The sequence below is a fragment of the Parasteatoda tepidariorum genome, chromosome 4, assembly GCF_043381705.1.
Source record: "Parasteatoda tepidariorum isolate YZ-2023 chromosome 4, CAS_Ptep_4.0, whole genome shotgun sequence".
NCBI lineage: Eukaryota > Metazoa > Arthropoda > Arachnida > Araneae > Theridiidae > Parasteatoda > Parasteatoda tepidariorum.
Genome location: NC_092207.1, coordinates 100,513,271 through 100,537,455, shown reverse-complemented (window position 1 = coordinate 100,537,455; position 24,185 = coordinate 100,513,271). Strand labels below are relative to the sequence as shown.

Below are 24,185 nucleotides of genomic sequence, written 5' to 3'. Positions count from 1 at the left end.
CTAGAATTGATTATTGAATGAAATAATTAGGTTATTGAAAATCTGCATATATACATATATGCTATATGCATCAAAGCAACATAGCACTATAAGTTTTAGAAATTTTTTATAATTTCTAAAGAGATATTAGATTAAAAACCTGTTCTTTAACCAAAGCCCTATGATTTAGATCAATAACATTTCTAAAAACTTCTAAACTTTATTTGTATCAATAGATTTCATAATCAGATAAAGTAACAATATGTAATTAAAATATACTCAATGTTGCGTATAATCAAAATGTTTAGTTTCGCAGTATTATTATTGTTATTTCCACGTATACAAAAGCTAAAAGAATAAAACAAATATGCTAAAAAGTAATATTTTCTAAAGTGTTATTTCAAGTTAAACAGTATTGAAAAATGAACTGCTTAGATTATTTGTTTATATTACAATTTTTGGAAGACCTTATTCTTTCTCTTCTCTCTTGTTCTTCTCTTTCTTTTCTCTCCCTTTCCTCTTGTTCTTTACGTTGAGCTTCTAACAAAGCAAGTCGTCGTCTTTCCAACTCAGCCTGTCCTTTCTCAAAATTTTCCTTCCTTTTATCTTCAAAAGTGGCTAATTTAGTCAATACACAAAAAAACATGTTATTAGATTGTGAAAGATATACAGGTAGCAGAATTTAAGTTGAAGATTAGGAAAATTAAACGACAATGAAAATATGTTTAAGAGGAAGGGGAAAAAAAAAGAAAATATAGTAATCAGCATAGATAAATATAGTATATTAATTTAGATCTTATTCAAGTAAATCTGTAAGAGATCTTTTTTAAATAATAATAAAGGTAGAAGAACAACTAATAGTTGTAGTATTTGAAAGCAATGTTTCAAGTTAAATAAACCAGGAATCTATATGTGTTATACTTTCCCGTTATAACATTTTTAATATCTTCTGTTTCAAGAATATTGATAATCAATAAATTATGCACAGTTCATCTAATTCAAAACATTTTTCTTAATGCAAAAAAAGAGATTTTATGAACTTTCAATTGCTTAACCCCCTAAACACAATAAAATATGAAAGGCATGTGAAGCACAAGCTAATAAAGTAAAATCTCAAAGTTAGAAAAAAAAAACAATTATGACTCAATCTTGTCTCAAAACTTACCTAATTTTAATAAACTAATGTACTATGGCATTTCTCATGAAGCAGTAATTCTATTGTTAACCTTTCAGCCACTACCTTATTTTATTTCAATTTTATTCCCTGTCTTGCATCTAACCGGAACCTATAACCGCGAGCTTCGCCGTCTTAGATTCCTGGTTCGATGTCATATTCGTGCTCTAACTCTCATGCTTGGTAAGTGCTTTTCTTTTTTTTAGTATCTTTCTCCACTTGCTTTGAATAACATTGTTTTGATGAAGATAAACTATTTTTCATGATAAATAATTTTTGCAACTGGTTTAGAGCCTAATGTATTTATGTGGTGTTTACATTTTATTTAATTCTTCTGATCCTCATTGCAGTATCTCGTACTTAAAGCAAACTGAGAGGACCAGGGGTGTTAACCCAGATCTTTGCCCTCCCCCTCCCACGTGGGTCTCATACTGCGGCTGAAAATGACTGTAAACTTCCTTTTATGATTTATCTACATTATTCATCAGTAAAAAACTAAAAATAAAAACTGTCATCAAGAATTTCTAAAAGGGTCACTTTTTTTCTCTTTATGTCAATATGTCACATAAAATGTTAACATTGCCTGAAACAACAAAATTGGCTAATATAGAATTCAAATCTGGAAACTACAGAGACCTGGTTTGCTGATGGTTTACACAGCATGTACCAATATTGAAGTTAATTTTATTTTAAATGTTAAATGCTGAAAATAATGATTTCACATAATTATGATTTTTAATAGAATAGCCAAAGTTATTTTTTCACAGGATTAAGAGACAGTAAAATAGTTTATAGTTTCTTTTTTTGTTTGTCTCTCAGGCTAAATTAAACAGCTACACTGACATTTTTGACTAAACTAAAAATACCCACAAGTACTAAAATCTTTAGAAAGGGGAAAAAACTCTATTATTGCACAGAAAATAAGCCTGAAAAATTCAGTATGTCACTCACAAAATTAAACAATGTAAAATAAAATTCTAAATGCATGTTTAGAACTAGAATGTTTAATAAATGTTATAATGTTATGTAGAATGTTTTATAAAACTTACTTTGTGAAATATTTTTATCATCTTTGAAGTCTCCCAAAAGATTAACTTCACCTAAACCATGACCAGAGGCAGAACCAGCTAAAAAAATGTTAAGCATTTAAGTTTAGAATACAAAGTCATTTAAAACATAAATAAGCATTAAATGTATGAATTTATTTTAACTTTTTTCATATTTGGTTCACTTTACCAAATACACAGTTTTTCGAAGAAGAGACTAAAATTAAACGATTGCTGAAGATACAGATGTATAAAACGTTATTAGATTAGTTAAGATTATAGAGTGATAAAAAGTTGAAAAATACATAAATTTTGAGGGTGTGGAAATGTAGGGGAAAATTTCTTTTCAATCAGATTAAAAATTTTTTTTAGTGCAACTAACTATAAGTGAACCTAGTATTCTATTCTAGAGAAACTAATTTTCTCATACAATTTAATTTATTTATAATAATTAGTCTAGCTAGCCTTATTATTTATTCTTTACATTATTTATATCTTTTCATAAATTAAAAATTAAATAAAAAATGTTTCATACTTTTTGATTTACCAACTTTTATCTTACATTCTAATATATTTCTTTTATGCAATATTTTGTTAAATAATAAATTGAAATTCCTGTGGCAGAATCGCGGCAACAGAGAATGTTACAGAGTTTTTGCAGAAAAATTTTTCTTTAGGAAAATAGAAATTTTTTCCTCACTGCAAGAATATTAGAAAGATTTTTATTTTCTGAAGAATTATATTCAAAAAAATACTTTTCTTGCACAGTAGGAGAGAAAGAAATTCACACAAATTTTCTATTCTCATTTGAGAAATAAAAAGTCAATAATGACTTGCTTCAGCAACATTTCAAATTGATAATATAAAAAAATATCTATATATATTAAGAAAATAGGAAAGTTTAAAATATAATTCATTTTAGAAATCATGTTCCTTCCTTTCATTTTTTAGAGGACACCATTTTAGAGGACACATTTTAATAAAATATGACTCTTTTTTTTATAAATTTGTTGATTAAAATCTATAAAATATTTTTAATATATTATGCGCATGAAAATTTTAAATCACGCATTTTATTGTTCAAACCTTGCACCCATTTCATCCTTAATGTATGTAATGTTTAGTTCATTTTCTTGGCAATTATTTCTACAAATTTTAACTTGTTCCTTTTTTAAAAAATAAAAAAATCCCAGAGTCTATTATTCATATTCTTTGTTCAAAAAATTACCGAGATTATTAAGGCACCCAAAGTACGAATTGAGGATTCAGGACGCCTCAACTCTCAACACGCCTGGTTGGCACCGATATCATCGTTGATCCATAGGGTGTTTCAATCACTCCTTCTACAGTTATTGCTACGATTTTCCACATTTAAAAAAATCCTTGTCATTTTTTTTAAACAATTTTATTACACACGAAACTCAAATCGCTTATTAGATAATTTACTTTTTTAATGAGGCGATTTCATAATTTTCTTTACTTTTATGCAGTTATTGCTAGCACTACCAATTTCCATGGGATTTCAAAATTCCAGTTATTTTTCAGTTGATATTATTTCCACAAATAGAATTTGAATTACGCATTCAAATAATAATTTATTGATGCAAATCACAATGTACGCCTATAATATCGTAAATCTACAATGTATCAATTGTATTTTCGACAGTTACTGTTATTGATTTTGACGTGGTTTTTAAGATCCATTATTTTTTAAATTATGTTTATTACAATAATCGAATCTCGATACAAAGCAAGTATTTGAGTAACCTCTATTTAAAGAGTCTGATTCACGTGATATCATTGTCGATCCTTCTATCAGTAGATTCACAATTTTTAATTTGATAATGATTTACAAAATGCGAAAAAAGAAATCATTAGTGCGTTTATCCCCTACTAAGAATATCGCCACAGAATAAAAATAAATTATATAATGCATATTCTATTAAAAAAATTTATATACAATTCATTTTATCCAAATAGTTTTGTTTGTAAACACAATGCTTTTGTTACTTTAAATTAGTAATATATAAATTTGTTATTAAAAGTATCTTGCAAAAAGATATTAGTGCTAGAGAGGTTTGTCGCAGTAGTAAAAAATTAATTTATTACTTAAAATAAATGGACATTTAAAAGTGGCTTCGTCTTTGCCATAAATGAAGTAAAATGTACCAGAAATGAAAAACGAGGCTTTCAGTGTAATTACATGGACAAGAGAAAAAATATACTATTCAATAATGCTAATAAATTTATTTTTAGCAACACATTCCAATTAACAATCGGACATCTTTCGTAACCCTTTTTTATTTGAAACATCTTTCAGATTTCGTTCTCATATCTTTTCTAATGAAAGAAATTAATAAAAAATCTAAATGATTATTTTAAAACCATGTGCTTCTCAAAATGGTATGTTCTTGAAAAAAAGAGGAAAAAAAATGATCAGGAATATCAGAACAAAACCCTAAAAATCGGGACAAATAAAGACAGAACACCCCCTTTTTTTTATCAGAAAAATCAATGCAACTACAAACCCCGCACAGGCACTCAGAAGAATAAAATATCCCTTCATAATGATTTTGAGCATTTGGCCCACGGTGGTAGGATTTTCGTAACAGTTCTGTAAGTGTATTTCGAAATGGAATTGTGGAGCTTCTCAGAGAAATGTAAAATTAACTAAGTTAAGAAAGATGATGTAAGCATTAAAAATATCTACATTATATGATAGTTACATAAGTAAACTGAGCAAAGAGTTCAAGGAAATAATTATAGTTCTGCAAATGAATTTATCTAAATATCCTTTCTTTTACTTACTAGACTGTATACTCGTTGACCTTTTGCGTCGATGAGATGGTGGAATAAGATCATTTGGAAGAACACCAGGTAATGCTTCACCACTTTTAACAGATTCAGCTAGATGCATTGCAAGTACAAATTCTTCGCACGAAAGCCTTCCATCTCCGTCAATATCTGACAAGGACCTAAAAGGATAGAGTCTTTTATTTAAAAACTCTTCATAGTTTTAAGAAGAAAATAAAAATGGTTCAGTTTTTGACAATAAATAAGATGAAACAAAACAAAAATTGTCAATTGTTAAAAATGGATTAAAGTATCGTACATAAATGATGTCACACCTTTTCTGAATATTTTTGTTTCTACTTTGCCTTTGTTGCATTCAAAATTTATAACACAAACTTTTAGTTTAAAAACAAAGCACTATGCAGAGATGCCAACTTGCTCCGGACAGGGAATAAATATTTTCGAGTGGTAGTTTATTAATTGTGATTATTGGTTTAATACATTCAATTTATTAGGTTCTAATTCACCACTATTTCTAAATAATTCGAAGACTTGTATAATTCAACACTTCGTGGCAGTTAAGTCATGCTGAACCAAGTAAAAAGTCAGCAAAATTAGTCAAATATGCGCAAATTTTAGTTATATATATATACCGTTTTTTAAATAACAATGGCTTGTCCAGACCAGTTGGCATCTCTGACTATGTTATGGATCATAATTTCAAATTTTAATTTTGAACTCTGCATTTTAATAACAATTGTGAGTGTAACAATAAAAATTACTTGCATACTTTTTTGACAAAAAAACAAACAAACTAATATTTAATCTTCTAATATTAAAAGTTTCTTTTTTTAAACAAAAAGTATGTATGAGGTCACATTCCTTGTTTTTCCTTTCTCCTCCTTGTAACAATTTTATAATTCCCCGTCCTCTTCAAAAAAGACATGGTTTGAGAATGGCCTTTTAGTTGAATATATTTCACCAGACCGAGTTGTATCTTATCGCTCTGACCACTATACACAAGAGATACTCTTACGAGCAATGGCTGCAGGTTTTTACTGATGGATCCGCCACTTTTTCAACTGGTAGAGCTGGAGTCGGTGCTTACTCCAAATATTTCAGCCTTAGAGAACCTCTTGACACTTGGGCAGATAATTTTGATGGAGAAGTGTTTGCAATCCTTATGGCTATTACAGCTATTGGTGAACCATCTGAACAAAACATTGCCATCTTTGTCGATTCTCAGGCTGCTACTCAGACCATTTCTGAGCATAATTTATATCCCTCTGAACTCGAATTTAAGTGTAAACAACACATTGACTCTCTTCTTTGTTCTGGAAGACAGGTAGTCTTCCAGTGGATCCCTGGCCACAGTGGCATTTACGGAAATGAATGGGCTGACATGTTGGCTAGAGAGGCTTCAACACTGCATCCATCTTCTCATCCAGTTCCCCTTAGAAATGCAAGGCGGCTTCTTAAGAGCAAATGCAGGCACAGAACAATATCTGCTCTTAGGGACTTAGCTGATGGAAAATCCTGGGCTAGCTTTCTTAATGACCATCAGCGCTCTCACCTTTCCCTCCTTCCCAGAGCTGAGGGAGTCGCTTGCCCTAGATTAATTACTGGACATGACTACTTGCAGGCCCATTTATTTAAAATTAACTTGGTCAATTCACCTCTTTGTGTGCTCTGTAACACTTCGCCTATGACTGGGGAGCATTTATTTGATTGCCCCTCTCTTCTTGGCATTCGTTCCTGTGATGACTTTCGTGCCCTCTCACCTTCTGGAGCTACTTCACTATTGTATTGGACTGCAAGACGCCTTATGTCTAAGAAGACGATGGCGGGCGTAATTTTTAAAAAAAAAAAAAAAGTTGAATATACACCAGCCAGAATAATAAAAAGAAAAATATTCATTAATATAAAAAGAAACTGGGACACTATCTCCTAATCGGGCAGTGTTTAAGAGCCGACAGTATGTAATGTAGTCATTCTTCTGGCATCATTAGCACAGACAAAAAATTTGTTGAAAAGTAGTAGTAAACACATTTAGTCATTGGTACAGGAACAAAAAATATGACTAGTATGCACACATTTTCACTGGTATGTTTATATGTCTCTATTAGATTTTTTCAAAAGGAAATCACAATACAAAGAATGTCAGAAGTATGAAGAAATATGTTATTTTAACACCGACCAAAACATAAAACAACATATTATCCTTTTTTGGATGTATAGCTGGATTGGGGGAGCACTGATGATGGTCTGAGTCCAATTTTAGTGGTTTCATACCAACAAACAGTTAATTAAGAGTCCTGTTATAAGAGTTGAAAAAATAAACAAATAGATGGGCAGTGTTTTTGTCCTTGCTGGCTCATTTTTGAGGGAAGTTGTGTCACTTCCTGTTGTGTCTCAGCTAGAAGGAAGTGGGTATTTTTTGTAGTTAGTAATCAGTGGTCTGCCCAGGGCAAATTTACTACCGTTTAGCAGTACCTTCATAGAGATTTATAGTATTTTATCATTGTATAAAATTATCCTTAAATTTAAACATCACAAGGTTTTTATTTATAATGTTTAAGAATTTTTTTATTTTGTTACATGTATGCAAGATAAAGTCGAATGTTTACAATAATATACTCTGTTTAACTGTGTTGATGCAGCAGACAAATTTAGATTAGGAAGATAGTACTGTAGATTCACTCTACAAATTCTGCTGTAAGTATTATAACTATTTGTCCCACAGTTGGATAAAAGAAGTAATAAATTTTATAATCAACATTATTAAATTAGTATTTATAAAAATAACACTTATCCATAAATGTATTAAAAGTTTATTTTTAATTTCAAAAACATATGATGAAAAATCAAAGGATGACACTACAACAGGTGAAAATTACACATGACATTTTAAAATAATTTTGCATCAAATTTGACAGTTAAAATTCTACACATAAGGAGCAAATTTAAGAATTCTAGTAATATCTTGAAATTATTACCTACCATATCTGGGCTAAAATAGGTTGACTCAATCCAGTACTAACAAGAACATTTTTAGCTTGTGCACCTGTCAAAAAGCCTGTCCTAGTTCTATCAAAAGAGTTAAAAAGCTGAGTAAACTTTAATTTGGTTTGTTGAGAAACAGCCCATTCAATCAGAGGGGGTGGAATACCACTATAAAGAAAAGACAAAAAACTTTTCAAATAAAATAAATACAACTAATACGAACATAAAATTTTGCACACTGAAGAAAAATTATAAATTCTGTATATTCTTATAAAATTCAGGGATGAGATTAGCCAAAAAGCAAAAAAGCTGAATTTCCACGATAGTAAATTTTACGCAAGCGCAACCCTTTAATAATAAATTCCAGACAGTTTAAGGTAATAAATAATGTGTTGACATACAATTGTGTACTAATCTATTATTATATAAATGATTACATTGATACTTAACATTTAGTGAAAATAAAAATTACCAATTGAAAAAATAAAGCTGGAAATTATATTTTTCCTCAGTTCACATAAGAGACAATTATTACTTGAAAAACTACCTGGTTTAGCAAATTAAAACTACTGAGAATATACATTAATATTTCATTTCTTTTAATAAATACTGTTATGTGATTTATAGCAAATATATCAGTAATATTACTTTTTAAATTATATTGGAAAAAAAAACTTTAACAATGGACCGAATCATTATGTTCATATTATAGTCTAATCTAACTAGAGCCCTCTGAAACATATCAATAACAGTGAAGTAGAAATATATAGTAACTCCTTAACATACAAAAATTGCTATTTTAGTTTGAAAAATTACATGACAATCAGCAACTGTTTAGATAATTGTTTTTTATTTGATAAGAATTTTGCATTTTATAGCATAAATAACAGCAATTATAAATAAAATTTTGATGATGAGTTAATTAACTCTTTTTCCCCCAAAATTTTTTTTTAATTAAATCCCTTTTTAAGTGATTGCTTTTGTTTGCTATATCTTTTATGTTTGCTATATTTAGTCGTTAGTCCATCTTCAAACATCTTGTGACAAATCCTATTTTTTCTTCTTTGCAAGCACAGAATGTAAGTTTTGAATATATTCCCTTCCAGTTTCTCTGATGTTGTAACACTTACATATACTAATAATCGTCGTTAGAAAAACAGTCACCTTTATAGTAACTAATTAAAAAAAAATTTACTTCTTACAAGAATCGCGATAGTTGATCTTAAAATTGCGTGAATATGAATAACAATTATGGATTTTGAAATCACATGAATATGAAACTAGATATACGATTTTGAAAATGAGAAAATACAAACTGGGATATAGAATTTTTAAAACGCGTAAATACAAATCACGATTCATAATTTTTAGATCGCGTAAATACGAATCATGATGCGTAATTTTTAGATTGCATAAATAAGAATTATGATGCATAATTTTTAGAATGCGTGAATGCGAATCCCAATGCCTTATTTTAAAATCACGTATAAATACGAAAATCAATGTTTGATATTATAAACCGCATGAGCAAATCAACACATTGAATTTTAAACTTGCGCGAATACGAATCGCTACATAAGTTTTTAAAAAGACGTAAATACGAATAACAATATCGGATTTTTAAATCTCGTAAATAAAAATCGCAACATACAATATTCAAATCGCAACACGCAAATATGAAAAGCTATGTTTGATATTAAAATCGTGTGAATAAGAATCGAGATATTAGCAGATTCTAGGCTTGGGACATCTAAAAGGCTTGTCAGAAGCAGTGTTGTTTGAACTACGAAAATCGGATTCATCTGGAGGGCGGATAAAAAATTCGGAAAATCTTATCTGCTGCGTGTAAAAGGGGAGAAAATAGCTAAAATAAGTAAAAATGAGAAAGGATTGATAGCTATGTAGTTTGAATTTTCTGTTTCTCTCTGAAAATCGGTGAATTTTCTGAAAAAGCGGAATACTTATAAAAAAAAGTGAAATTTTTAGAAAATCTGAATTTTTGATAAAAAAAAAAAGCTGAAATTCAAGTGAAAAAAGCGGAAATCCGCTAAAAAGCGGAAAAATCTCATCTCTGAAAATTGAAGATTTTGAATTAAAAAAAAAAAAAAAAGGATATACTTTGTGCTTGAACAAACTAAACGTATGCTGAAACTTCGACTTACAGAACACAAAAGATACACCCCAAGATCAAGACATTAACAATTCTTCTATCGCTCTACACAATTGGAATTCAAATCAGGAATTGGAAGAGATTTGAATACTCTTCAGCTTAAATCATTCGCCATTTCTTTTCATCTACTGAACTTGATTCCAGGGAATCATTTCATACCTTGAAAAATTTGAACAATTTATTTAATGAACTTTCTAGCATTCTACCCTCTCTTAATATTTGGAACTCTTTTATAAATTAACCTAGGGGTTCCCTGCCAAATCCACTTGCACCTGTTTCTTATCTTCCCCATGTTATTTCCTAGTTCAAATTTCTGTTCCTATTGGCTAAACCACTTTAGATTCTTTACTTCTCTACCTTCATTTGACATTTAAACATTGAGGAAGGTTCTTGTTCATAGAACTGAAACTATAGTACGTCAACTTTCCTTATTCACGATGTCACACTAATTTACTTTGAACATGTAAAATTTTAAATGTTCGAGAAACTCTGTGTGTAGGAAGGTAGCTGTATCAAAATAACGATTTTGTGATTAGCAGACATGCTACAGCAGTTTGGGGGGGAGGAGTTGAACTTTACAACGTAATACAAAACTTCAGAAATATGTTTTCGAAATTACAAAATAAATTTTAATAAAGTGGAGAATTATCTATATTAATATTGTGGAGAAAATTTGCTAAAAAAGCAGGGGTTCTGAATCATTCAATCATCACATTTTAGAATACTAGATTTAGAAGAAGAGGTTAGACAGCAAACACTTATTTAAGGTAAATTTATTGCTGAAATTTATACCTTTCCATAGCCTTTTATAGAAAACTAAAATAGTTTAAATCTAATTGCATAGCAACAAAACACAGGAAAAAAAAGACCGATGTAATGGGACTCAAGGTATACAGTTTGGGACTGATAAATTAAAAGGTTAAAACATTTTTCAAATTTTTAAAAATTTTTTTAGAGCAGATTTTTTCAAACTCTCAGAAAATTACCTTAATATATTTTTATTTACTATTTATTTCTAAAAATAGATCTTTTTTAGCTGCTCACACATTTTTGAAAAAGGTAACATCAAATGCTAAATAGTTGTTTCAATTATGGTCTTATGCACATAATATTATGTTATAAGAATAAAATAAAAACCAATTAATCTGTACATAACCAAATCAACTTATAACTTTTATCAAATTAATGAGCTTTACTTTTATCAAACTAATGAGCTAATGAAAAAAATTTTTTTTATTTAAAATTTTTAAAAAGTTAAAATTTAATTTTTTTTTTGTTGCATAATATAAACAGTTTAAGATGTTCATGCATTGATCATGTACATTCCAATAAACTGTAATTTTTTTTAAATCTATACCCTATTTCCCAACTAAAAGATTAAAAAATTATGTCATATAAGTTTTAGAAAAAAAAATTTACTTAATGTACAATTTTAACAAAAGGAATTTTGAGAAGAGCAAATATTTTAAAGTAGATGATAATAAAATTAAATTAAAGCAATTAATTTCTTACAGTGTGGGGTACTTTTTGTAGCTCATTTATGAAGGACATATAAAAAGTGAAGTTTTGAATGACTTAACCTTTTTCAAACCAATGGGAGAGAAAATGTCTCCTTCATGAAGGTACCTATGCATACAAATACGAGAATATTGAACTGAGACTAGAGTGAAAAAGGCTTGTTTCATATTTAATATTGTGGATCATATCTATTTTCAAGCTATCAGGGACAGAGGAGGTTAAACTCAAATCAGAGCTATACTTTTAAACTATACCATCTTGCTAAAAGGATTGGGTTAATAGTCAACTATTTTAAACATTTAAATAATTACTAAACTTAATAAAGAAATGAAAAATTGTCAATTTTCCCCCTCAAAATGAAAATCAATAAAATTAAAAGAATATTTCTAAACTTTTGCATATTTTTAAGAATTTTAACAATGCAGTGTTGAATTATTTTTTTAAATACAAAATAATGTCACAAACAAGTTATATTTTTGAAAAATTGTGATACTTCTTTATAATTACACTTTTGTATCATATTCATAATTGAAGACAGCACTGATTAGAGATGGACAAAATTTAACTAAACAGTCATGAGTATCTTTGACAAACTCTCATCAGTTATAAAAAAAGCAATTTTTTTTTTGTTGCAAAAAATCATTTATTTCATTCAAATAAAATGCCTTTGAAGAATGCCTCAAAGAAAAAGTATTTTGAAGTTCCATCAATTTTAAATGATAAAAAATACCAAAGTTATAATTCATGATATTCAACAAATTAAAAATATACATATATTGAAAGAAAAAAAAACTTAATTATTACGTTGGAGAATCCTGACTGCTGACAGAGCAAGATCGTTGAGGTTTGTCAACTGGAGAGGCAGGTCTTACAAGTCCAACCAAATTACCTATAGATGTAGGTGGAAAAATAGGTACTGGTGCTCCTTAAATGAAAAAATAGCATTTAGAAACACAAAATAAATAACAAATTTTTTTTCTCTCTAATGGATGAAAGAGAATTATTAGCATATTTTTTAAAGGAACAGTAAAATAAATTTAAATTAAGTTCTAATTCATAAAAAAAATTAACTACATATCCTCTAAGTAATGGAACTGAAGAAAAAAAAAAGTTGCATTACTATCCGTACATTTCATTCACTGATTCATAAAAGTTAAATTGTATTAACACACAGATAATACTTTATAAAACTTTTAAACACTTAGTAGATTATGCCAAGTAATATAGTATTGTAGAGTTTCATAAAATTTTTGTCCTTAAAATACATATATATAACAGGTTAACAACATACATATTACTCAACATGAATAATAACATAAAGAAAACAATTTGCAATTTACTTTCAATTTATACACTTTATTTTATGATATTTACAGTTAATAACATTAATAATTGAATAAATTTTTTTTAAAAATTAAATTCTATTCAGAAATTTAAATAAATATAACACAGTGTTAAATGAGACAATAATTAGATTTAGGATCATATAAAAAAGAGGAAGCAAATCATTTTAAAAGAATGTTGAAATACATAAATTTAAACATAAATTAGATTAAGCAGCATAAATTTTTAAGAGACTCAGTAAACAATATCTCTATTCCAAAAGTATTTTTTTTAAAAAGTAAATTTCCATCAGAATTTCAAAAAAAAAAATCTAAGGAAAGAAGCAAAATTAGAATTAAAATTACATTAAAAATCAAGTACTATTGCAAAATCTTTTAATATCTCAAAATTTTAGAACAAATATGCAAAGATAATTTGCTCTGAAATTCATTCAAGTTCACAAATTATATCCTTTACAAAATCTGTTTTGAAGAGAGAAAGAAAAAAAAAAAAAACCTAAGTAAAAGCAGAGTAATTGTAGAAAAATATTTTAAATTAATTTTCTACTTTGACTGCTTGTATTATAAAAGAAAAGTAGGATTCCCATTTCCCAAATTCATTGAAACTTAATATTCTCTTAATTTGAAAGATGTTACAGTTGAATAAGAAAGGATAAAAACCTGCAATAGGACGAAAGGCTTGTACACCAGGAATGATTGCAGCAGCAGGAACTACCATAGCAGCTGGCAAAGTTTTAGGCAGCTCAAAACCTTTGAGCTTCAGTTCAATCAAGTGCATAGCTATAATAAACTCATTTATATCCATTTTTCCATCAGCATCTCTATCAGCAAGAGCCCTATCAACCAGTAACAAATATAAATATAGTAAGATTTCCTACAGTTGAGTTGTAAGAATTTTATAAATTGCAGTTTTCTGATTTACGAGCTCATAATTTACTATGTAACTGATTTAATTTTGATAAAAATCAAAATTTCACAAATTACAATAACTTTAATTTTACAAATGATAACATATCAAAAATAAAATTGCCATCCCTTTTAAGACAATTGTTCTATTATCTTTTTTTTAAAAAAAAGACAATAAAAAAAATGTAAGCTGAAATTTTTTAAACAGATGCTCAAATTTTATGCACAACCATCATTATAAGACTTTAAAAATGTCATTTACTAATATTATTTATTTTATTATGCTAAATAAATTTATTTACTAAACTTTTAATCTTATTCCTTTTCTGTAAATTTTTTATTATTATTCAAAACAAAAAGCTCTTTCTCACACTTTAATATTCCCATCCTGTCTTTTAATCTATTTTTAGTTCAAGTATGCATTAATTAACATTATAACGAATATCCCTCTAACTCCAGGGAATGGGAAAGACTTTTTCCCTGAACCTACTTAACAGTCCAATTACAATGATTAAGATTTCTATTCTACTGATTTACTTTGCAAGATTTTCCTTAACTTTTATTGAGGAGCACTAAGTTTTTTTGTCACTTGGATATTCATTCTCTCATCATTATGAGTAAATAAAATTAATTTGATCTTTTTTAAATCCTGTGCTTGTTTGTTCTGCTCGCACGACTGCCACTATTAGATATATATTATATTCTTGAGCTTATAAAAATGAATGATATCAGCTTTCATTATAATATAATAAGTTTATGAAATTAAGAATAAAAAAAATTAGTAGTACTAAAAGTGATTGTGTTTAAATAATTGCCTTTCTGCTTAAAAGAAGAAGTTAAAAAATTTTTTTTCCTCCATCAAGCAGATATGATAAATATAACAAATTTACAGGAAATAAAGGATGATAAACAGGAAATTAAAATTCTTACATATAACTTCCTTGTACAGAAATTTAAATTATATTTTCAATAACACTCTGAAGAGGAGGAACAATATTGAGTGTTGTTCTTTAAGATTTATTGCCAAGGGTACCATATTTCTGGAACTTTAAAGGGTCCAGGGACAATTATTTTTATTAACTATAATAATTTTGATTTTATTGAAAAAAAAAAATTTTTTTTTTTGGTGCTTAAAAGACTTTTGTCTAATTCTATTCACTGAGATAGATGCAACGATACAATCATGACACAAAAAGAAGAAGTCTCCACATTTCTGTACATAGAAATGTGTACATTCAGATAATAAGTTATATTTGAACACAATTATTTAAACAGGCATACTCACCTCCAATGATTGACATATCATTAATAAAATTTAAACTAAATTTGTATGTCATAAAAATACTTCAGTTGCTCGTTTCAAGGAATTATAAAATTGATTTTAATAAATTAAGGCAAAAACCCATCAGGATTCTAAATGATCCATCTTTCTAGGGTCACTGTGAAAAATTTTGTCAAAAGCCTCACTAAGTCTAGTGACAGTTCTGTTGACATCTATCACAAATTGAAGCTTGATTTTTACAAATAGGAAGACTTTATTTCTTAGTGTCATAGTTAATATATATATAAAAATAAAGTTTAAAAAAGAAAAATGTATAGATAAGAAATAAAATTACCATATATGTGCTAAAATTTGAGGAGGAAGCCTTGACATAAGAAACAAATTCTTAGCTTGTTCACCTAAAGAGAGAAAAAAAATAAATAAAGATAACTGAAACATTGTAAAACAACCCTTAACGAGATGGTAATGTTGTTCACTTTTTCTTTTTTTATGGTACAGTTAAATTTTGCTCATGATGTTATTTTACTATTATACATCTGACATCACATTTTAAAATTCACTACACAGCGAAATTTTTATAACATACCATCATTCAAAATACAAGAAAGGTAAACTTAATAAATTTAGAAAGCTTCCTGTCTATCCAAAGTAGAAAAAAAAATGACATTCTAAAGATAATTTATGTAGAATCAAAATTTGAAGGAGTTTCAGCATCAAAATGTATAATTGTTTTATATTATTTCAGTGTTTCAGACATCACTATGACAAATTTCACATACTTTCATACCACGTTAAAAAACAAAAACATTGTAATTATTATAATATTAATAAATGAGAATTTTTTACAAACATTTAAGATAAAATAGTGTTGCATATAATTGCTTTTTTTACACTAGCTACTTTTAAAGTTTTTCTATTAATTATCATATTATTAATTAAAGACATTTGGAAGAATATGATCTAGTAAAATATGTGAAAAAAAGATCACAATTCAAATTAATTGCAGTTCAAAATCAAATCAAATTGTAAAGCTGATAAATTTATAAATTTTTTATTTCTAAATATCAACTCAAAGTTTAAATATTTTTATAAGAAACATTTACTTTCAGTTAAAAAATTTAAGAAATTTAGTATATGTTCTTTTACCCACCTTATTAAGTCAATAACATTACCTTAAACTTATTAAAAAAAAAGAGAAAGAAAAGAAACAGTATACAACGTATCTTACTAATAAATAGAAAATGTATCTTACTAATCTGCATCAATCTTTTATAAAGCTTTAAATATAAGGGGAAAAAATCCTTGACAATATTTTTTTTATTTTTAAATGGCACTGAATTTATTGTTCTTTGCCATGGAAAATGGTGTTGCTCATTTTGAATTGCCTGGTGAGTACCTTGTGACCAAAGTCATAGAGGCGAGCTACATGCACACACAGAGAGAAACATTCATGCCCTGAGCGGGATTCAAACCCACAGCCATTGACTTTACTGTCAGGCTTGTTAACCGCTTTGATAACTTGACGAAGATAAAAAATAATCAAGAAATAGTATATTTTCTAATAAAAATCTGAAAACTAAGCAGCATAATTAAAAAAAGAATTATATTAAAGTTAAATGCATTAAAAAAAAACTAATTATACATACCAGTAATATATCCATTAATAGGTTGAAGCTGAAAAAACTTCTCCTCATACTTCTTTTTAGCCTCAGGGCGAATATTATAAATATCCATTCCTGCAGGATTCATCTTCTTTTATTGTGATAATATATGCAACAAACTAAGAAATTTAATGAAAGATATTCTTGGGCTACAAAGAAGAAAAAATTTAGATAACTATAGATGAAAAATATATTAAGTTTTTATTTCATGCAAATATTTCAAGTTCTAAAAATTAAGGAAAAAAAATCATAATTATGGATAAATTTATTTTTATCAAAATCAAAAACTTTAATAAATAGTTTGATAAACTGATATCATTAATAAAAACCTAAACCGTTCACTTCACTTTTCTAATACTTATATTTTAATAAGTATTTGTGTAAATAAGAGATTTTTAAAAAAAATAAAAGAATGAATAAATTTACTCCAGAAATGCCAGCCCCTGGTACCAGTACTTGCAATAAATTAAAAAATTGTATTTGCAGGATTGAGAAATGTATACATTGGATTGTATTATTTAACTATTTTATTACAGGTGCCAATACAAAAAACATAGCAAAAAAAAAAAAAATTGAAGTTAAAGTTTAAACATGGAATAACAGGAGGGTCGTATAAAGGCATACAGAATTACTTCACAAATTGAGACGAGCATACAGGTTCATTATTTGTTATAAATGTTTTAGTGACATAAGCAGGAGTGTAGAGAATTCTAAAAGTGTAATATTTTCCCAGAACATAGTTTTCTTAATTTGAAATTGCCTCCATTATAGTGCTTTTTATAGACACAATAAAATTTTCAAAATACTTTCAGAAAGTAAAGTTTCATCGTTAAAATGTTATATTTTTCTTTAACGAACTAAAAAATAATCATTCAATATTAAAGAATTCTAGAATAACCTTGAAATAAAAAATAACTGAAATCAAAATATATTGAAATAAAAATTTATGAAACTAAATTTAATGGCCCACCGATAAACTTATGGATTTCTAACTAATAAGTAAGGAAATCAACATTTAAAGTTATTTGAGGTCAATTTACAAGACTATTTTTTTCTCAGATAATTTTCCACTTAATTTTATTTTCACTTGGAAAAACTTTACAAAGCAATATATTTCTTTATAATAAAAAAATTTGTAGCAACATTTTTTAATTGACCAAAATTTCATGAGGGTTGCCTGGATTTCCTCTGGACACCGTTTACATGATCAAACATATACTCCTGATACATAAGAAGTTCAAACTGCATGAAGCAGTATCAAAATCTGTGGTGAGTGACAACTTTTTAATGATCAGGTGTCTAAATAACAGCACCTAAATAAAAGTTCGAGTACAAAATAAGCCTACACATTCCAGTATTTCACAATTTTGATATAAATGGGTAAAATTTTAAGGTAAATAAATCCCCAAACTATCAGAGGGTTGTGTGAATTTTCCTCGAACCTTGCGATCGGACATATTATTCATCTTTGTTATTAACAAAAAGTTGCTCTGTTCAAAGTATAGGAAACATTAAGCAGCATTAAAATCTAACTGACATTTTAATCACCATGTCCGAAAATAACAGTACCTAGATAAAAATTAAGGAATAAATTGTGCCTACATTATCTATTACTTTTTAACTTTGGAATAAATAGTTAAAAAAAACCCTAACTATTAAAATCACAGTGCACTGCTATTGATACTTTATAAATTGTGGAAATAGGTAACTAATAACAGGTAGTGTGTGGTGATAGACTTTTTGCAAAAATAGACAAGCACTTTCCAGGATGAGAAGGCATAAAATAGAGATTTCCATCAGTACTTGTGCAAAATAATTGCCAATTTTTGGCAACTTCTGAGAGACTAAAACACATCACAGAAGGTGACCCACTCAAGAGGTATCAGTTGTAGGCAATTTCTTTTAAATGTTTGCAAGTTTAGAATACCTTTGGCGTCTCGGCAATATGGCATGAACATGTATCAATACAGAAAGTTCCCACTGGCATCATCTAGATGGTTATGCACCACCCCAATTGAAAATACTATTTAACTTTTTAGCAACAATAAATACAAAAAGGAGTATTTGTTCTGATTCATTCTATTTAGAAAGACACTATTCATTCATTTTATTTAGAAAGACATTTGTTAAAGGAACCTTAAGTAAAAAATAGATTTTTGTCTCAGTATTAGTAAACCCAATATTTAATCTTGAGGTCCATTTTAAAATTCATACCCAGCTTAAATTAATGCAATAAAAATAACTGCTTTCATGTTAAAAAATAAAATAAATAATTTTAGGAGTTTTAATTGAAAACTGGAAAAAAATAAAGCATTCACTAATTTTTCATAATGTTTTAGGTAAGTTTTAGTACGTTGAAGAGAGAAAGAAAAAAAATTGTTCACGTAAACTGGATGTTTTCCCGAAACACAAAGCAACTTGTTACAATTAATGTAAACTATTAAATAGATAAATCTTTTTACAATTTCAAATTAGAAAAATAAATGAAGGTAGATAGTAGTTTAATCTTCAATTAAAAAAATTCATGAACTGTAAAAATTCAATCAATTAAAAAAGAAAAAAAAAATTAGGGAGGATTACTCACTTTCATCCCACAGATCTTGCTTCTACAATATTACTATTAATACATTTTACTTCGATATAATTTCAGTTGATGTTTAATGCAACATTAAAGATTGTATTCTCAAAGATACTTTTGCAAATAACTATTTCAGACTCTGAGATTCGATTAAACTTCAACTATTAAGCTTATTATTTTGATTTCTAAAGAAAATTGAAGACATGACAGGAAAGAGCGGTTATATCGTAAACTTATTTAACTGTATTAGAAATTGAAAAATTCAAATACAGTTATAAATTAAAAACAATTCTATATTTCTTTCAGACTTTTCAAAATTAATTTATGATAATTCATACAGAATTAGAAATTTTTAACAAAAGAGAAATTTTCACATTTGGCGAAATTTTTACGATCGAGAAACGGANTGTTACAATTAGTGTAAACTATTAAATAGATAAATCTTTTTACAATTTCAAATTAGAAAAATAAATGAAGGTAGATAGTAGTTTAATCTTCTATTAAAAAAATTCATGAACTGTAAAAATTTTAAAATACAATCAATTAAAAAAAAAAAAAAAATTAGGGAGGATCACTCACTTTCATCCCACAGATCTTGTTTCTACAATATTACTATTAATACATTTTACTTCGATATAATTTCAGTTGATGTTTAATGCAACATTAAAGATTGTATTCTCAAAGAATTTACTTATATTCAAAGATACTTTTGTAAATAACTATTTCAGACTCTGAGATTCGATTAGACTTCAACTATTGAGCTTATTATTTTGATTTCTAAAGAAAATTGAAGACATGACAGGAAAGAGCGGTTACATCGTAAACTTATTTAACTGTATTAGAAATTGAAAAATTCAAATACAGTTATAAATTAAAAACAATTCTATATTTCTTTCAGACTTTTCAAAATTAATTTATGATAATTCATACAGAATTAGAAATTTTTAACAAAAGAGAAATTTTCACATTTGGCGAAACTTTTACGATCGAGAAACGGAAACTTTAAAATTCAGTCAACCAGTTCTTATTTCGTAAAAGTACCAAATAAATTTTATGAATCTGAAAAAATGAATTGAACTCGATGGTTACGGAGATTGAATCGCCCATATAACTCTTACAACGGACAAAATAATCTAATTTGGCGACAGAGAAAAAGCGAATTGTCACTTAATCTAGTACTTGTGCATTTATTTCCCACGACAACACTTGCACCACAGCAGCCCTAGTCAGCTGTGTTTATGTTTATCTGAAATAACTACAAGTTTTAATTCAAAATTGAATTTTCGTAAGTATTCTTCGAGAATAATTTAATAATATTATAATTTTAACACACCTTCTAATCATCAATATTGTTATAAAATATTAATCAAACATAAGTGTTTCTCAAAAATTTGATATTTATTAATTTTCTTATTTTAACAACACGCCGTTATCCGGTCTATTTGTACAAATGAATCTGAAATGGGAAGATAGAGTTTTAAAGTATGCATAAAATCTTGTATAATCCGCCGGGACTCCATAATTTTATAGTTTTGTTGCAGATTTGCAACGTCTTAAGTTTCATTGATAAAATTCCTTAGAAAGCTAATATTTATACTTTATTATATATTGCAGTGCGCAACTTTAATTTTCTTATACTATATTTTAAATCACTACGAAGTAGAGACTTTCTTTGTATTTATTTTTGTGTTTTTTTTTTTTTGTATACATTGATTTACTAAAGCTGATTAATCATATACTTTTAAAATAATTTCATTATAGTTTTTATTATTTATCTTTTAAAGGTGATTTTTCCTATGACAGCTTTAATTCTTTATAAATTTTTGGATTCTGTTTGGAAACCTTATACCCATAAACTTACATGATAATCTGGATATGTTTGTCAACATGTTATTTATTACTCCTGTAATTTTTCTTTCAATTTTTTTCCAATTTTTATGAAATTTTTTACTATTAATTTAAATAGTTGACATAAGTGAAAGATTATATTGCTTTATTTCATCAATTTTTCTGTTCTTGCATTAAATGTCTTTTTATTTTATTTTTATCACAATACCCTATGGGTCAAAGAGAACAAGGGAAAACCTGAAATGGTCAGGGAATTTTGTTGACTCTGAAAAGCAAGGAATAATCAGGAAAAGTACAAGAACCTGGAAAATATATTTTTGAAATTCAGTATTATGAATTCACAAAATTATTATAATTTTCTTTCATTGAAAAATTATTCAAAAATATTTAAAATAATGTCTTAATTTTCAAGTTTGAACCAAGTATAAGAGTAATATATTAAATGGAGTCGTAAAATATGAAAATGTGACCTATTATTCATAATGTTGTAATTATGATTTGTGACTGAAAGTACTATTACATGTTCTCAATTATAATTAAATTTTATATCTTTTCAGTGATACTACTAGGTCCTTGGATATATGTGCCCTTTTTTATTAAAAGTGCTTCCCTATTTAAAATAATATATATCTCTTTTTTAACAATGTGCATAAAAATTTCAATATTTTATAATTTGGAAAAAAAATGTGATTTCTAAAAGATTCAGTCATAACTTTAGTTTCAATTCTAAAAAATTAAGACCAAAATTTCGATATCAATTCAACTGAAAGTAGTTTTTATTTCCTATTCCTGCTAACAATGAATGAGAAAAATGTTTTCTTTTAAAAATTACTGTAATTTTCCTCTTATAAATCTGCTGTAGTGCTATTTTTGTGGTATTATTACAATTTAATTTTTCATAATAAAAAAACTACACATCCTGGGGGACTAGTTATTACCTTTTCCTGTCTCCCTTACTGATTTAATCGTAAAAGTTTTGGCTTTGGCGAAAAAAGGTAAAAACTATATTGCCCTAAAAAATTTTTTATGTAATTAAGATCAATCTCTTAGTTATCTTCCAGCTTGTTAACAGATCTTTAACTTTGTTATTCTGAGAAAATCAATTTTTCATTGAAAGTGAAAAAATTGCCAAAATGTTGAAAATAAGAACGTTTATTCACTTAAGAAAATAAGGGAATAATAACGACAAAATGAGTAGAAGAAAACTAATTTAACTTATTTTTGTCTCTTATAAAGAAATTAAATTTTATAGGTTATTGTGTGTAATTTGATGTACATTTGCAATAAATTAGGATTCTGAAATGATACATTAATATGTTTAATTTTTTTAGGGATCCTAGTTAAAGTAAAACTTCTCTTTGTTTTAAATATAAAAATGATAATATTTTATGATCTACGCACATATTACATTTATGCTTGTTGGTTTCAGAATTTTAAAAGATAATGAAACGAACAGTAAGAGTTATTTTATTTTTCTAATAAAGTGCCATTTGTTGACTTTCTGTTCAATGTTTTTTTTTGTGCAAGTTTTGCATTATCTGATATCATTAATTTATTTGCAATTTTTTAGAGTAGAAAAATCATGTCATCATAAAAATAGGAAAAAATGGTTAAGAAGAAATCTGCACGTCAAAAGCATCAAAAAGAGGCATTAGTAGGTGATACATCTGAAGAGGAATTGAAAGAAGCAAAGTTTGAAGGTTATTAAAATTTTCTTTTTTATACAAGTATTTGCATTAAATCCTGAGAAAAAATCTTTGTTTTAGTTACCTCCTCCCACTTGTTCTGTAAACACTTAAATTACCACTATTACTAGTCAGTACAACAAAGAATTAAAATTTCTATGACTAAGGTGTTACAATATCCTAAAATGAGCATAAATAATAGAGATTGTAAATTTACTTAATTTTCTAAAGTTCTTGGGGCCTTATTTTTGTCTGTAATAAACTGCCATCCTGTCATTAAGGAAACTTCAAGTTAGAAATGTATATCCTTTTCTGTATTTGGTTAACCGTAACTTCTTATATATAGTTATCTAGTTTTTATCCAATTCCAAGGTTGTGTCGATTGTGATTATATCTTCATTTTAAACTATTGATTTAGAACTACTAAGACACTTGGTACTGTTTTATATTTAAATCTTTCTTGATTTTCTAATTGTAAGTAAGGCCAAAGAAAGTTAANGTATATCCTTTTCTGTATTTGGTTAACCGTAACTTCTTATATATAGTTATCTAGTTTTTATCCAATTCCAAGGTTGTGTCGATTGTGATTATATCTTCATTTTAAACTATTGATTTAGAACTACTAAGACACTTGGTACTGTTTTATTTTTGAGACAGTTGGGGCTAAAAATCTAAAACAATATTTTAAGTACGAAAATATTGCATTTTTATAAATTTCTTTCCACACTTTCATCTTTTAACTCTTCCTACATTTTTTTTTATTAAAACATTTATTATTTAAATCTGTCTTGATTTTTTAATTGTAAGTAAAGCCAAAGAAAGTTAAGCATGCTACTTCACTTTCTATCTTTTTTAATAGATTACAGAGTTGTTCACTCACAAACAAAACTAAAAAATTTAGTACCTACAATTCATAATTTGTAGTGTACAGTGCACGAAGAAAAAACAAACCACCCTGAATAACCTTTGATCTAATGATAGGATCTTCACTTCTTAAATTTTTTGCCACTTCGAAACTAAATTGTATATAATCTAGATGGTAAATAAAATGTAATAGACCAAAATCTGGAAATAAAAATTAACAAAATAAAAAACGAAATTAATTTATTACTTAAAATAAATGGACATTTAAAAGTACTTTTGACTTTGCTATAAATAAAGTGAAATGTACAGTGTACCAAGAAAAAAGAGCAGACCAC

General features: G+C 27.3%; 2 protein-coding genes across 12 annotated transcripts in view; one reads left to right on the top strand and one right to left on the bottom strand.

Annotated features, from left to right (window-relative positions):
• The window catches only part of LOC107450077 (dynamin associated protein 160), a 77,672-nt gene extending 57,094 nt beyond the window's left edge, over positions 1-20,578 (bottom strand). For 2 of the 3 annotated variants that reach the window (XM_043046257.2, XM_043046271.2), the window contains exons 1-9: positions 19,460-19,859; positions 16,861-17,024; positions 15,549-15,612; positions 13,687-13,862; positions 12,488-12,608; positions 7,993-8,163; positions 5,008-5,174; positions 2,203-2,280; positions 447-597 (exon numbers count right to left, since the gene is read on the bottom strand). In XM_043046257.2, coding sequence (XP_042902191.1) covers positions 447-597; positions 2,203-2,280; positions 5,008-5,174; positions 7,993-8,163; positions 12,488-12,608; positions 13,687-13,862; positions 15,549-15,612; positions 16,861-16,963 — 1,031 coding nt within the window. In that variant the 5' untranslated portion in view covers positions 16,964-17,024; positions 19,460-19,859. Of the gene's footprint in view, positions 1-446; positions 598-2,202; positions 2,281-5,007; positions 5,175-7,992; positions 8,164-12,487; positions 12,609-13,686; positions 13,863-15,548; positions 15,613-16,860; positions 17,025-19,459; positions 19,860-20,032 lie in introns of those variants that run through there. The other variant, XM_016065788.3, reaches the window with a different exon arrangement.
• The window catches only part of LOC107450092 (ubiquitin specific protease 16/45), a 34,177-nt gene continuing 30,527 nt past the window's right edge, over positions 20,536-24,185 (top strand). For 4 of the 9 annotated variants that reach the window (XM_071180276.1, XM_016065826.3, XM_071180275.1 and 1 more), the window contains exons 1-2: positions 20,536-20,738; positions 22,872-23,001. In XM_071180276.1, coding sequence (XP_071036377.1) covers positions 22,908-23,001 — 94 coding nt within the window. In that variant the 5' untranslated portion in view covers positions 20,536-20,738; positions 22,872-22,907. Of the gene's footprint in view, positions 20,739-20,878; positions 20,936-22,871; positions 23,002-24,185 lie in introns of those variants that run through there. The other 5 variants (XM_016065834.3, XM_016065807.3, XM_071180274.1 and 2 more) reach the window with 3 other exon arrangements.